This window comes from Corythoichthys intestinalis, chromosome 1 (genome assembly GCF_030265065.1).
Source record: "Corythoichthys intestinalis isolate RoL2023-P3 chromosome 1, ASM3026506v1, whole genome shotgun sequence".
Classification (NCBI taxonomy): domain Eukaryota; kingdom Metazoa; phylum Chordata; class Actinopteri; order Syngnathiformes; family Syngnathidae; genus Corythoichthys; species Corythoichthys intestinalis.
This window is the reverse complement of record NC_080395.1, coordinates 15,438,900-15,455,802: the sequence shown is the minus strand read 5'-3', so window position 1 is coordinate 15,455,802 and position 16,903 is coordinate 15,438,900. Positions and strand designations below refer to the sequence as shown.

The 16,903-nt window shown below is 41.5% G+C and overlaps 1 protein-coding gene across 1 annotated transcript in view; it reads right to left on the bottom strand.

The window, feature by feature from the left end:
- Nucleotides 1-6,044: 6,044 nt before the first annotated feature.
- The window catches only part of larp6a (La ribonucleoprotein 6, translational regulator a), a 33,788-nt gene continuing 22,929 nt past the window's right edge, over nt 6,045-16,903 (bottom strand). Inside the window, exons 2-3 of the mRNA XM_057841493.1 lie at nt 14,220-14,418; nt 6,045-7,689 (exon numbers count right to left, since the gene is read on the bottom strand). Of these exons, the coding sequence (XP_057697476.1) occupies nt 6,592-7,689; nt 14,220-14,418 (1,297 nt within the window). The 3' untranslated portion in view covers nt 6,045-6,591. The remainder of the gene's footprint in view (nt 7,690-14,219; nt 14,419-16,903) is intronic.

Genomic DNA, 16,903 nt, shown 5'->3' with positions numbered 1-16,903 from the left:
ACCAATATAGTAACGCATAGTAACGCATGCCTTTCCGTCCTCAGTAACGGTAACGGCGTTGCCAAGATGAGAAAAGTAATTAGATTACCCACTACTGAAAAAAATAACGCCGTTAGTAACGCCGTTATATTGTAACGCCGTTATTAACAACACTGTTTATTAGCGATGTGAAGTCTACTGCTTAAAGATGGCGGCTGTTTACTAACGCTGCCCATACGCGGCCGAGTCTGTCATTTCGCATCTAGTCCTAAATGCATGCGATATCTATGAGACGCATCGGACACTACCTGCTACCACACTAGCATCCTGCGGGCGTAGTTTTTAGCAACGTCAGCGTATTTTGTAGCGGCTGTCGGCTGCAGTAAGTTTTTTTTAATTGCTTCTTCCTCTACGCACGTGACGTCAGCACGTCGTCCCGCATTAAAAGTAGTCCGGGCAAAACGTGATGCTTAGAACTGGCAAAATGAATTGATTCCTCGAGGTGAATAAAATTACTCGGATCAGTTTTTAAACTTGAGTTACTCGAGTTGCTCGAGTATTCGTTTTAGCTCTACACCAGAGACAAAATTGTAGACCTGCACCAGGCTGGGAAGACTGAATCTGCAATAGGTAAAACGCTTGGTGTAAAGAAATCAACTGTGGGAGCAATTATTAGAAAATGGAAAAGGAAGACCACTGATAATCTCCCTCGATCTGGGGCTCCGTGCAAGATCTCACCCCGTGGTGTCAGAATGATAACAAGAACGGTGAGCAAAAATCCCAGAACTACACGGGCGGACCTAGCGAATGACCTACAGAGAGCTGGGACCACAGTAACAAAGGCTACTATCAGTAACACAATGCGCTGCCAAGGACTCAAATCCTGCACTGCCAGATGTGTCCCCCTGCTGAAGCCATTACACGTCCATGCCCGTCTGCGGTTCGCTAGAGAGCATTTGGATGATCCAGAAGAGGACTGGGAGAATGTGTTATGGTCAGATGAAACCAAAATAGAACTTTTTGGTAGAAACACAGGTTCTCGTGTTTGGAGGAGAAAGAATACTGAATTGCATCCGAAGAACACCATACCTACTGTGAAGCATGGGGGTGGGAGCATCCTGCTTTGGGGCTGTTTTTCTGCAAAGGGAACAGGGCGACTGATCTGTGTAAAGGAAAGAATGAATGGGTCCATGTATCGAGAGATTTTGAGTGAAAATCTCCATCAGCAAAGCCATTGAAGATAAGACGTGGCTGGGTCTTTCAGCATTACAATGATCCCAAACACACAGCCAAGGCAACAAAGGAGTGGCTTCGTAAGAAGCATTTCGAGGTCCTGGAGTAGCCTAGCCAGTATCCAGATCTCAACCCTATTGAAAATCTGTGGAGGGAGTTGAAAGTCCGTGTTGCCCAACGACCGCCCCAAAACATCACTGCTCTCGAGGAGATCTGCATGGAGGAATGGGCCAAATACCAGCAACAGTGTGTGAAAAGCTTGTGGAGAGTTACAGAAAACGTCTGGCCTCCGTTATTGCCAACAAAGGGCACATAAAAAAGTATTGAGATTAACTTTTGGTATTGACCAAATACTTATTTTCCAACATGATTTGCAAATGAATTTTTAAAAAAATCAAACAATGTGATTTTGCGTTTTTTTTTTTTTTCCACGTTCTGTCTCTCATGGTTGAGGTTTGCCCATGTTGACAATTACAGGCCTCTCTAATATTTTCAAGCGGGAGAACTTGCACAATTAGTGGTTGACTAAATACTTATTTACCCACTGTATCTCGTCTTTTATGGGTATTTACAGGTGACTTGTAAATGCCCCAAAATCAACAGGAAAGGATTTGAACTGTCCCCAAAACTAACTCGTTGGCTTCCACTAACAGCCTTAGCTGATCAATCCATTTCAAGTTGAAAGGATGGCAGCGAATGAACAAACTCCAAATCGATTGGATGTCTGGTGCGTCAATGGCACTGAAACCAGAGCATTTACAGCCAGTTTCCCTGGTTTTTCGGGGCATTTGCAGGTCACTTCCTGTTCAGTAATGCAAAATCAACAGGAAGTAACCCTTAAATGCCCCAAAATCAACAGGCAGCGACACTTAAATGCCCCAAAATTTAACAGGAAGTAACCCTTAAATGCCTCATAATCAACAGGCTGTGACATTTAAATGCCCCTAAATCAACAGGAATTAACCCTTAAATGCCCCAAAATCAACAGGAAGTGACCCAAAAATACCCCCAAAATCAATCCGTCCAGTCTGTTTGAAGTGGGAGTGATTGCAGAGAAGGAACAAACTTCAAATCGATTAGACGTCTGGCGCTGTCAATGGCACTCAAACCAGTCTTTTGTCGGAATTTACAGGTCACTTTTTGTTTGTTTTGGGGCATTTAAGGGTCACTTCCTGTTTATTTTGGGGCCTAGAAGTGACGGGTCATTTCTTATTGATTTGGGGGCATTTGAAAGTCACTTCCTGTTGATTTGGTTGCATTTAAGGGTCACTTCCTTTTGATTGGCAGCATTTCTGGATCACTTCCTGGATTCAAATTTAACAGGAAATGACCTCAAATTAACAAAAAGTGACCCTTAAATGCCACCACATAAAAAAAAGGTTTGTGGGCAGGTCACTTCCTGTTGATGTGGTGGCATTTAAGGGGTCACTTCCTGTTAATTTGAGGGCATTTAAGGGTCACTTCCTTTTGATTGGCAGCATTTCTGGATCACTTCCTGGATTCAAATTTAACAGGAAATGACCTCAAATTAACAAGAAGTGACCCTTAAATGCCACCACATAAAAAAAAGGTTTGTGGGCAGGTCACTTCCTGTTGATGTGGTGGCATTTAAGGGGTCACTTCCTGTTAATTTGAGGGCATTTAAGGGTCACTTCCTGGCCTCAAAATTAACTAGAAGTGACCCAGAAATATCCTGAAAAAGGAGTGACCTTTAACTGCCTCCATTCAATAGGAAGTGACCTGCCCCCAAACTTCCTGTTGATTTGGTGGCATTTAAGGGTCACTTCCTGTTGATTGGGGGGGGGGGGGGCATTTCTTGGTCGCTTCCTGTTGATTTTGGGGCATTTAAGTGTCACTTCCTCGCCTCAAAATTAACTAGAGGTGATCCAGAAACCCAGTCAACAGGAAGTGACCGTTAAATGCCCCAAACCAATAGGACATGACCTACCCCAAAACTTGCTGTTGATTTTGGGGCATTTAAGGGTCACTTCCTGGCTTCAAAATTAACAGGAAGTGACCCCGATATGCTGCAAATCAACAGGAAGCGACCCAGAAATGGTTAATTAACAGTTACCAGTATCAATAGTGACCTTGAAAATGCCTCCAAATCAACAGGAAATGACCTCAAAATGCCCCCCAATCAAGAGAGTGACCCCGAAATGCCGCAAATCAACTGGAAGTGACCCCGAATTTTCCCCCAATTAACAGGATGTGACCCCATATCAATAGAAAATGAACCCAAAATGCCCCCAATTAACAGGAAGTGACCTGGTATTAATAGAGAGTGACCTCGAAATGCCTCAAATAAAGAGGAAGTGACGTGACATCAACAGGAACTTACCTCGAAATGCCCAAATCAACAGGAAGTGATCCCAAAATTCCCCCCAAATCAACACGACGTGACCCCCAAAATGTTCCCAGTCAACTGAACGTGACCCTGAAATGCCGCAAATCAACAGGAAACGACGTGATATCAACAGGAACTAACCCCAAAATGTCACCCAATCGACAGAAAGTGACATCGAAATCCCCCAAATGAACAGTAAGTGATGTGACATCAACAGGAACTGACCTCGAAATACCATCCATCACAATTATTCTTAAAAAGCTACCATTACAATTTCTAGTTTTTGAATATTTTCGGCACTAATTAACTTTGAGGAGGGGACCCCCCCTCCCCCCTTGATTCATTACTATTCATCCTTTACACAGCTGCTGGAAACAGAAATGTTGTTTAATCCATCTGCAGGCGACCGGCAGAATGATTTTCTATTGATGATTTTACAACACTGTGCGGGTGTGCGGCGGTCCTCATGGGAAACGGTCATCCATTACCGCTTGACCTGATTGTTTCTTTTGCCTCAATTGCCTGTCAACATCCTTAAAGCAAAACACTACCGCTTTTGTCCACCGGCGTCGCTAAAATCGACCAAAACAGTTACCAAGTTTTGTTTTAAAGTGATATTAGATACAGTGAAGAAAACAAAGCATTACTTTGCACTTCATTACGTGTAACCAGAAATAAATTCATGATCTGGGGCTTTGCAAGGCATACTAAAATTCAGTTTTTTTTTTTTTTTTGAATGGCGTTTCTTCGGCGTGCTGCACAGTCCAAACCATTTGACCGACAGTCACTGTTCAGATATCAAAATGACCGGAATTTTTCAAAAGACTTTTTTTTTTTTTTTACATGTATGTAGTCCTACATTTTTTTTTACCAAATCGCATAATTTACACATCAAAAATTCCAGGACAGTAAGGGGCATTAAAGTTGTATACAGAATTTGCCCGAAACGGCCCCATTTATTTCTAATGGGATGCCATTGACAGCCATGTATGTCCAAATTTCCCATTCATTTTCAATGGCAATATTGGTCTGTGATTTTTGACAATTTAGCATGACGGCCCATTGACATTCAACTAGTGCCCAAATAAGTCAATGCCATTGACATCCATGCATGTTTATGCCATTGACAGCCTTGTACATCGAAATTTCCCATTCATTTTCAATGGCAAGAAAATATAGGTCTATGTGATTTTTGACAAATTACCATGACGGCCCACTGACATTCAACTGGAGGCCAGGTAAGTCAATGCCACTGACAGCCATGTACGTCCAAATTTCCCCATTCATTTTCAATGGCAGATAAAAATGTGATTGTGATTTTTGACCAAAAACTTAACATTACAGCCAATTGACATTCAACTGGCGCCCAAGTGAGTCGATGCTATTGACGGCCATGTACATCCAAATTTCCCATTCATTTTCAATGGCAGAAAAAAATGTGTGATTTTTGACCAAAAACATTACAGCCTATTGACATTCAACTGGTGCCCAAGTACCGTAAGTCGATGCCATTGACAGCCATGTACGTCCAAAATTCTCATTCATTTTCAATGGCAGATAAAAATGTGATTGTGATTTTTGACCAAAAACATTGACATTCAACTGGCGCCCAAGTGAGTCGATGCCATTGACGGCCATGTATGTCAAAATTTCCCGTTTTTCAATGGCAGATAAAAATGTGATTGTGATTTTTGACCAAAAACCTAACATTACAGCCCATTGACATTCAACTGGCGCCCAAGTAAGTTGATGCCATTGACAGCCTTGTACATATAAATTTCCCATTCATTTTCAATGGCAAGAAAATATAGGTCTGTGATTTTTGACAAATTACCATGATGGCCCATTAACATTCAACTGGAGGCCAAGTAAGTCGATGCCATTGACAGCCATGTACGTCCAAATTTCCCATTCATTTTCAATGGCAGAAAAAAAATGATCGTGATTTTTGACCAAAAACATTACAGCCTATTGATATTAAACTGGCGCCCAAGTATGTCGATGCCATTGACAGCCATGTACGTCCAAATTTCCCATTCATTTTCAATGGCAGAAAAAAATGTGCGATTTTTGACCAAAAACAACATTACAGCCCATTGACATTCAACTGGCGCCCAAGTAAGTCAATGCCATTGACAGCCATGCAACAGGACGTGTCCCTGAAATGTCCCCAAATCAAGAGTGACCTCATGGATCTGTATCCACCACAGCAAAGCCCCATAGTAATTTTTCCAGAAATTGCCATTTCTAGTTGGCATTTAAAACCAAAGATGAAGTAAATTTTATCCTCAGTGAATTAGAACCATTGCGCAACCACGAACTGAAAGAGTCACTGCCACACCTCATAAGGCTCAACGTGCTGGTCCGGTTTCATAATTTCTCATTCCTTTCTATTACTCATGTCTCAATTCTGCATTCCATGTCTGTTCATTTCCACAGCGGCTCATTTGCACAGTAATAAAAAAAAAAACACCACAAAAACAAGTGCCATTTCAGTGCTTTATTTTGCACAATATGTATTTGCACTGTACAAACACCCCCTGTTCAGGTGTAGAGGAAAGAACAAAGTAGTAGCATCTCTTCTGCTTGACCTGAGCATTCCCCATCCTCACTCATACAAAAAAATGGATTAAAATGAATAAATAAAAACAGCTAAACGCTGAACAAACACATGGCTAAACGCAGGCCTAAAATTAAAAGACAAATGAACTGTCGCAACCTCTGAAAGCAGTTATTTCAAATGGCGAACTGACCAATCAAGAAAATAAAGGCATCTCGACATCCTCATCAATACATATTAAGACATTTAAAAAATATATAAAAAAATACAAAAGAAAAAGAAGGGGATGGCCTGCAAGATTGACATTGTCATTTCTCTTAAAGTAACAGCAAAATCCACTCAAATTCCCATTAGCAAAATGCTAACGTAGCCATGTCAACGCAAAATTTTGTATAAAAATAGAACACTCAACGAAAATAGTGTCAAATAGGGGGCAGCTCAGGTTTGGTACGAGCAGGATGCTTTTCACGCATCAAGTCTGGGTGGCGGCACTTTTGCCCCTCTCGGCCAGCGCGCCGCAGTGGAACCCGCGAGTTCCGTCGGGTCCCCGCGGTAGCCTGGTGACGCCCGGGGGTAAGCCGTCCGCGTTCTGGATCTTGCGGCCCAGCATGGGGCTCCCCACTGGGCTGCTCTCCTGCGAGGCCACCTGCTTGCGCCTCTGTACCCACGGGCTGCCCGACGGCGTCAGGCTGCTGTCGGACGAGTAGTCGGCCCAGCGCCGCCCGTGTTCGGGGCTCAGCCGGCCCTGGGCGGCTAACGGCGATTTGTGGGAGTGGGGGGTTTTGCGTTGAGCGCAAGGACTGGCGCGGGGGCTGGACCACGGACTGTTGCGGGGTGACAGGTGATTGTTCTGAAAGGCTACACCCGCTGCCGTCGGGCTGAGCTTGTTGCAGGACTGAGACTTGCGGGCCGGCCTGGGCGAAGTGGGCGTGCTCTCCGTGTCCGAGGAGCTGCAAGCCGAGTCGTCTGCGTGGTATTGGAGCTCTCGGACTCGGCTGTTAAGCGAGCGACTCTTCCGCATCCCCGTTGGGGGCGCTTCCTCACCGGGTCGCTCCTTTTGGACTTTCTTTTTAGGGGGTTTGGTGCCGATCAGGACTACTTTGAGGCCCGGCGAGCCGCTCGCGGCGTCCTCGCAGCCCACCGTCTCGTTGGCTTTAACGGCCGCCTCCACCTCCTCGAATTCCACGATGGCGCACTCCTCGGTGCCCAACTGAGTGTAACGACCGCTCAGCCTCTTCAGGTCGGCCGGAAGGTCCTTGCCGGGCTTGAGGACGCGGACCGAAGCGATGGCGCCGTATGTCCCGAAGGCTTTGAGCAGCAGCTTCATCAGCTGCTCCTGCTGAGCGGCGCCGCTCTCGCCTCCCCCGCTTCCATTCTCGGTGAGCCGGGCGAGCTCGGGCCAGCGTTGCAGCTCGCTCAGCAGCAGCATGCGGCTGGGGAGCGACTCGCTGGCAAAGACGGGCACGGCAGACTTGCGCCGCACCTTCCGGCCCTCGTCGTTGAGCTCCAGTAGCTTGGATTGCCTCAGAGCGAAAGCGGTTGTTCTCCAATCGCGGGTCAAGTGCTTCACCTGCAAAAACAACACATCAGTGTGACACGCCAATGCTACGATAATGTACGTCGGTAGATCAGACATCCCAAGTCTCCCGGAAGAGACTCCCAGATACTGATGGTGTCCGCGAGACTAAATTTGCGACAATGCTTGACAGTGAGCGTGCTGATTGGAATGGTTAGCAGAAAAAGCCGGTTAGGATTAAGTGTGGGCGGGCTCCCTTGTCACTAAAGTTATCACTCAGTCAGGGCCAGTGTTGGGCACGTTACTTTAAAAAAGTAATTAGTTATAGTTACTACTTCTTCCCAAAAGTAACTTAGTAACTGAATTACTCTATAGTAAAAGTAACTAGTTACCAGGGAAAGTAACTATTTCCATTACTTTAAAAAGAAGTTGTTGTATGTCAAAGAATTTCAAATTTTCTGAGCAGTATTCGAGTCAGTTAAATAGAGAAGAACAGACAGGTAGTTGTGTTATAGAACCTTGTAATATTTATTGCACCTCACCAGCAACAGATTTATCCTACACTTGAAGTGCAACAAAAATAAACAGATTTGAATTGCTTACCACAGATGTCGACAAAAGCTTTGCCCCGGGACATAAATTACACTTTACATGCACGTTCTTTCCTTTAATTTCGACCAACTTGAAATAGTGTTTATATCTCCACCTCGTAAAGGACAAATTTTCCTCTGAATGCTCTGCCATCATATCCCTCTGCATCGGTTTTGCGTGTGTGTGTTTGCCACAAGCGCTGTTCCGGTTTGTGCGTGAAAACACCGACTCTGAAGTACGTGCGCTATTAGGCTCGGGCGTTTACGTCACAGAATGGGGGATCACGTGAGATTTGACAACAACTCGGCCATATTGGAAGCAGGTCTGGCTCGCGGGACACTAAACTAACTTGCGAGTTCGATAAAGAGACAAACTCGTTACTAAGGCGAAGAACAGATATGTGATCAAACTTAAGGATGTGAACAATGTTGACCCTTACGAGCAAGCCGAAGACAAATGGAGTAAAGATGTCGACGGGCTTCCACAATTACGCGAAATGGACGTTCTGCTGTATTTATTGTTTGGTGTATGCTACTAAACACAAATCGCTACAAAGCTACCAACAGTTTTACGGTGGATGGGTGCAGGACCTGCACATTATGACCGTATCAAACGGCAACTCCATCCATCGTTCTTGCAAAGGTAGGCTGAACGCACCCAAAGTCTTGGATGAAAAATAAACAGAGCAGAGTAGACTCACTACGGATGGTAGTTTCTTCAATTTATTCAAAGTAAGTAACGCACCGGTTTTGACCGTCGGAAACGGTGTTGTAACGGCGGAAAAAATAATTAGATTACCGCGTGACTAAAAAAATAACGCCGTTATATAGCGTTATACAGCCCGTGAGATGGCAGAGGGCGAATCGTTCTGTAAGAAACAGGTTTTCGTCAACTGTGACGATAAAGAAAATATTTCATCAATGAGCAATTTTTTCATGATGATGATGGGCTACAAAAGCTAGAAACGATATCTCTATTCTTGGCATGAGCGTATCAATAACCTTTTGGGATGCAAAGCATCACGATATAATCACCATTTCGATGTTTTGTCACTCCACTACTGTCATTTAACATGCCTTATGCCTCCCAGCATGCCTTGCAGCGCTAGGGATGTATAACATCAAAACTTCATTTTCTGTTGGCCTCTTGGGCTTGAAAACCACTTGAGAGCAAATGAACCACCATGAAGCTTTTGAACCAATAGGCTGCAAAGCTTCAGTGCTTCAAAAAGCTTGATTTGGCCATATTGTTTTCGTCAACGCCATCAAAATATATTGTTGGTGAACGATTAATGACGAGCTAAAAAAGCGTCTTTGGAGATTAAAACAAATGAAAACAAACGAAAAAGCCGTCATTGGCAGCCATAGTTAACAGTAGAGCTGGGAATCTTTGGGCACCTAACGATTCGATTACGATTCAGAGGCTCCGATTCGATTATAAAACGATTATTGATGCACCCCCCTCCTTTTTTTAATAAATGTTTTATACATTAGTTCCAAAATTGTTCAAAAATCCTCTCAGGCTAAACCAAACTACTATTTCAGTATCAAGTTAGCATATAACAGTAAATAAAATACTCCAGTCCCCATTCTGTATCAGCAGCTTTAAACTACATTCAATTAATTTAATGTTGTGAATCAACTGTTGTAGTTGTTAAAATTGCTCCCGTTATTCCATAATTTCCCTTCTGTCTACTTTTGTCAAAGTTTTAAAACTATTCCATCATTTAAAGATAGATTCAAGACAAGATTCTGCCGATTTAGGAGTATTTTAGATAAAAAGTTAATGAGGTTTGCTACAACAAAGCCTTCTAGAGAAGTCACTGCTTTAGTACTGCTTTAAGATGGCGGCTGTTTACTAACGCTGGAAAGTTGTCATTTCGCATCTCGGTTCAATAATACATGTTCTAACACCGCCGTCGTCTGTCATTTTGCATCTAGTTCTACAGATATATGATATCTTCTGTAGCCGTACGTTTGTAGCAACTAGCAACTGGGCGTTCTTTGTAGCGGCTGTCGGCCGCAGTCAGGTATGATTGTTTTTTTTAATCTAGCGGTGTGAGTTGAACATGATATTTACTCTCGCTCTGTTCCTCATCGCGTCCCAAAGACCGCGCTGACTGTGTTTTACTTCCATTTTACCTGGTATAATTCAATAATCGGAATTGGGATGTTTGTGAATCGTTCTCGAATCTTCCACGGCCGAATCGCGAATAGTCTAAGAATCGGAAATTTCGCACACCTCTAGTTAACAGACACTTATGTTGTTGGTGTTTTTTTGGGCACCTTTTTAAAACAATATCTTATCGATATCTTGGCGTGAGCGTATCGATAACTTTTTGCAATGCAAAGTATCACAATATATCACCATTTCGATATTTTGTCACACCCCTACTGACTGTCATCCAACATGCCTCTCAGCATGCATTGCAGCACCAGGGATGTAAAAAAAAAAAAAAAAAATCAAAACTTGATTTTCCGTTGGCCTCTGAGCAAATGAATCACCATGAAGCTTTTGAACCAATTGGCTGCAAAGCTTCATTGCTGCAAAAAGCTTCATTTGGCCACATTGTTTTCGTCAATGTCAATAACGAAAATTTGTCGGCGAACAGTTGACAATAGGGCTGCAGCTATCGAATATTTTAGTAATCGAGTAATCGACTGAAAATTCTATCGATTAATCGAGTAATCGGATAAAACATTTTTAGGTGAAGAGCAATTATAAATATACATGAGAAAACAAGACATTTCATCTAATTTTGAACCATTTTCAGTCAATCAATGTCTTTATTTTCGATGTATATTGTTGAAAACAGCCAACAATTGCATCTCAGATGAAACTAGAATAAAAAAAAAAGACCAATTCACTGCTTTCACTCAAAAAAACCTTTAGATCTTATTTAAAAAAAAATATATATATATATATATATGTATATATATATATGTATATACCTAAAAATGCCGTTACGCTTGATAACACACATCACTTAAAAGTTAGGATTTTTCCCCCACGTGTTTCAATTGAATTTCTATTTGTGTCAAGCCATTTTTGAGTTCTAGTTAAGTTTTAAGTTAGTCTAAACTAAGTCCTGATAGGATTTTGAGTTTTTGCAGTGTTCAAAATAAATGTATGATACAGGCTGTATTGAGCACATTAGGGACCAGTGCTACTTGGTGTTTTATCCAGCAATGACTACTAGAGGTGTGCAAAATTTCCGATTCTTAGATTATTCGCGATTCGGCTGTGGAAGATTCGAGAACGATTCACAAACATCCAAATTCCGATTATTGAAATATGCGAAGTAAAGCGGAAGTACACAACACTCAGCGCGCCGCGCGGTCTTCGGGACGGAACGGAGCGAGAGTAGCTAAACATCATGCTTACCATTACCCGGCCCCTTGGGTAATGCCAATGCTCAACTCATGCAACGAGATAAAAAAACACAACAACATACCTGACTGCTGCCGAAAAGCTGCGACAAAGATTCCCAGCTCTAATGACTACTGAGCTAAAATTGATAGTTAGCATTATTGAGTTTTTATTTTACACCCTCAACACTCCACAACGCTATGTTATGTTAAAGCCTGTATGTAAGACACGTTAGCCACGCATCGACAGTGGTCATAATTAATACAAACCTAGCCCTCCGCAGGGCTAACGTTACGTGAGCTAGTCACAGTAACGTTAATCTTATTTATTAGCGCTTAGCGCGCTTTATTATCGCTTAGCGCGCTACTGTTTTAAGATCGCGGCTGTTTACTAACGCTGCCCAGACGCGGCCGAGTCTGTCATTGCGCATCTAGTTCAACATACATGTGATCTCTACGAGACTCATCAGACGTTACCTGCTATCAACATAGCATCGTGCGGGCTAGTATTTAGAAACGTTGGCGTCGTTTGTAGCAGCTATCGGCTGCTGTGAGTTTTTTTTTTTTTTTTTTGCTTCTTCCTCTATGCACGTGACATCAGCGCGTTGTCCCGCATTGAAAGTAGTCTGAGCAAAACGTGATGCTTAGAGCTGTCAAAATAAACGATTACTCGAGGTGAATAAAACTACTCGGATCAGTTTTTAAACTCGAGTTGCTCGAGTATTCGTTTCAGGTCTAGTTGATGACGAGCTAAAAACGTGTCTCGGGAGACTAAAATATCACGAGACAAATGCTAGCAAATTGTCTGACGGGAACCAGACAAAAAAACGGACAGTTTCTGTCATATGTTCACAATGGGTGACATTTTATGATTGTATGTGTAGTTAGCCTACATTGTAGCAGTGCTTAGGTCATATCACCCATCTGACATATGCGCCCCCTCTCACAGATGTTTTGGCTGTGCTCTAGGCTTGCTTGTTTTGAAACCCTTGGTAAGAGATAATATGCAATGTTGCTTTAGTCTAAATGTAACTCGTAGCGTGAGCATAGCATTCGCGTTTGTGTTCGTGTTAGTACCGTATTTTTCGGACTATAAGTCGCGGTTTTTTTCATATTTTGGCTGGGGGTGCGACTTATACTCAGGAGCGACTTATGTGTGGATTTATTAACACATTATGATATAATTTCACATCTAATTTTGGTCTTTTGCAGTGACACTGATGGTTTTGTAAAGTTGTTAGCATGTTCTTATGCTTTAGTTATCTGAATAACTCTTTATAGCTATGGCCACGTTCGCGTTCTGCCTATGGCAGTGTATGTTCAATTGTATTATTGACTTTTTTTATCTTGAAATGGATGCATTTAGTTTGTGGCGCTTTCACGCCTACGTGAGGGCGCACTCGCACTTGTTTACGTGACACGCCAGAAGAAGACTGACAGCTACGTAGCTCTGAGTGAGTGAGTTAGCTAGAGAGAATAGACGGATGCGAACCTACTTTCATTGTTTATGCTTTTAAATCATCTCTACAGAGGCAACGCCTGCGTGTATCATCTTTTCTGTTGTTGTTGTGTGTTTTCCACCCGCGATCGGACACTTCGAGCCAGTTGTGTGGTTGTTTGAACGATGTGCTAATGATAGCGAACGCATGCTAACCTGTTACTTTTTACTAATAGTACCTAATTATCATTTATTTATGTTGATGCGAACCTGTTTTCTATCGAGGACCAAATTGATTCAGCAAATTATACGGACGTCCAGCATTGTCTTTTGGGAATTCGCTGTACAGCCAGGACCGAGCTGTAGCGTAGGACAGTATATTCACATTTCGTTGTTCATGCACTGTACACTGTATATTTATTTAGCATGTTGTTCTCTATTGTATTTTTCTATTAAATTGCCTTTCAAGATGACATGTCTGTTCTATGTGTTGGATTTTATCAAGTAAATTTCCCCCCAAAATTCGACTTATACTCCGGTGCGACTTGTATATGTTTTTTTTCTCTTCGTTGGGCATTTTATGGCTAGATCGACTTATACTCAGGAGCGACTTGTAGTCCGAAAAATACGGTATTAGCATGGCGAGCGTAGTCTTTATAATTAAAAAAAATAAATAAATAAATTTGCCCGAGAGTCTATCACAGTTCGTTGCATCCAGGTGGGTTTTATCAACAGAAAATAATGTACGGTTTTCCTGCTGAGTGTGTAGTATTACCAAGTTCAATAGTTCACCAAGATTATTCCAACTTGTTGAAAACTTATTTTTGGACAATTTTTGAATTTTAAAGACAAAAAACCTTTTGAGTAATTGACGTCTAAAACTAGACAAAATTAGTCAACGGAAACTGAATGAACACATTTTGAAATGACTAAAATATGACAGGATTGACCCAGAATGACCTCAAAATCAAAAGGAAGTGACCCCAAAATGCCCCCAAATTTAACAGAAAGTGACCAGATACCATCACAGCAAAGCAGCCGTCGCAATTTTTCTAGAAATTGCATTTTCTAGTTCATAAATTTATCAATTAATTTATAGGATGGGGTCAATAAACATCTCCCTGTAATTAGTTTTTGGAACTTGGGATGTCTGTTAGTCATCTGAAAAAGTTTGCAGCCATGGTTACTTTTTTGAAGGAGGTCAGAAGCTTGACGCTGACAAAGCCCAGTTTGTTGCGCCGCACGTGCTTGAGCAGGAAGGCGTCGTGCTCCAGGTTTTCATCAGACAGGTAGTATTCGATCTGAGTCACCAGCTTTTGAATGAGTTCCGGATCGGGGGGCTGCCAGCTCTCCTCCTCCAGCTCCCCGCCGCTGGTACCGGCACCACTGTAGCAAGACAATAGTATTGTTATGACAAGGTCCGAAAATTGTCAATTTGAGCTGTCTATTACAGTCTTGTAGCTAAGCATGGTTTGGTCTGATGAAAAAGTAGGTATCACTTCACAAAAGGAAGAACTAAATGTATTGTATTTTTTAAATAAAGAACCATTGCAACCTTAATGCAAAAACTTAATGAAAAATCCTATTGACAGGCTAGCCAATATTAACATTAGAATTGACAGGAAGGATGCATTTATACACCAACATTTTCGTCAACGATAACACGCCAAAATAATGATTTATTTGGGTAAATAGTAGAGGTGTGCATCGGCACTGCCCTCACGATTCGATTCGATTATGATTCGGAGGGTCACGATTCAATTCGGTTCAAATTGGCAATGCATCGCGATGCATTAAAGCCTGGGATGCATTAAAATTTTTAAAGCAAAGCATATTTTTCTTGAATCATGAGGCAAAACAAGCGGTCAGACATTAAACAACTTTTTATTGGCTCTTGTGTCACTCCTGGTTGAAGTCAAATGAAAATACTTTCATATATACGTACATACATACACATATACATATATATATATACACACACACACACACACACACACACACACACACACACACACACACACACACACACACACACACACACACACACACACACACACACATATATAATTATTAGAGATGTCCTGATCGATCGGGTCCGATCACGTCATTTTCAAAGTATCGGAATCGGCAATAAAATATCGGACATGCCTTTTTTTAACATATATATATATATATTTTTAATTAAATCGTTTTCTAATTGTATTTAACATTACAGACATAATATGTTACACTCATCCAGATTCTTTAGGCTTAAGGTAGGGTTATCAAATCTATCCCGATAACGGCGGTAACTGATTTTTTTAAAAATGTATCACGTTAAAATATTTAACGCAATTAATGCATGCACTGCACGACCCACTCACGCATTGTCGCGCTCATTCTGTAATGGCACCGTTTTACCTATATAGAAAGCTAAAAGGCAGCGTAAAATGAGTAGAGTGAATTTTGGCTCTAATTGGCTAAAGCCTTACAATCCCTCTCCGTATGATTAGAAATAACGTGTGAAGCAATGTGGGGAAGCAAGGTAGTAATTGATCTTTTTCTTAACACCCTGTTACTTCCCAACGCAGAGAAGATATATCAATTGGTAGCACTACACACAGTCATGGTTGCACTTCCCATCATGCATTTGGGCATGGCTACAGTATCATTTACTGAAAGCTCAACAAATACACTAGATGGCAATATTTAGTCACAATATACAATGTCCCATTTATCCTTTAAGAATTACAAGTCTTTCTATCCGTGGATCCCTCTCACAGAAAGAATGTTAATAATGTAAATGCCATCTTGAGGATTTATTGTCATAATAAACGAATACAGTACTTATGTACTGTATGTTGAATGTATATATTCGTCCGAGTTTTATTCATTTTTTCTTAATGCATTGCCAAAATGTATATGATCGTGAAAAATTATCGGGAATGATTGGAATTGAATCGGGAGCAAAAAAAAAAAAAAAGCAATCGGATCGGAAAATATCAGGATCGGCAGATACTCAAACTAAAACGATTGGGAGCAAAAAAAAAAAAAAAAAAAACATGATTGGAACAACCCTAATATATATACATATATTAAAAAAAAAAAAAAAAACGTCACAGCATTTAATTAGTGCTTTGAATGAGACGAGGGCTTTCTCTTTTTTTTTTTTTTTCTTTTTTTTTTTTTTTACACACAGTAGCAGCCTTTCACACAGTGCAACATCTGAACTCCTGTGCAAAATCAGTAATAACAGACTATTTTAGTCACAACGACCCATCAATAAAAATATTCAAGTAAATATTACAGAAAACGACAAAGAAAATATTGTAGTGCAGCAGCATCTTTATCGCAAATCAATCCAGGGATGAGTTCAGTTGCAAACAAAACATCAACTAAATTGCAATGTAGAACAAAAGTAAAATGTAGGCCTAGCTCACTATATATGTGCAATAGAGGTTAAATCGGGCCTAAAAAAATCCAGCCCGACACGGCACGCTGGTATTAAAGCCCGACCCAGCCCGAGCCCGATCAATTAACTCGATTTGCAGGCCCAGCCCCCCCAAAATTATTTTTTTTTGAGTGACATGAAAAAAGAAAACACTGCAGCAGAAATTTATTTTCATTTCTTCGAGTTGGCAGAAAAAAAATGCAAGTTTTCTTAATGTTTAAATAGTCTACATATTTTTATGATCATTATATAAGCATTTACACAACGAAATAACGCTGGGAAAGTTTAATATTAAAAAAAACATGCGGGCCACGGCGTTCATGTGCGTGCACAAGCAAATGCACAATCCAGAGAGCCTGCTCTCGGTTTTATCCCATTTTTTAAAAAATAATTTATTAGTCCGGCGCGGCGGCCTGACCTGACCCGAACATGACTGCTTAA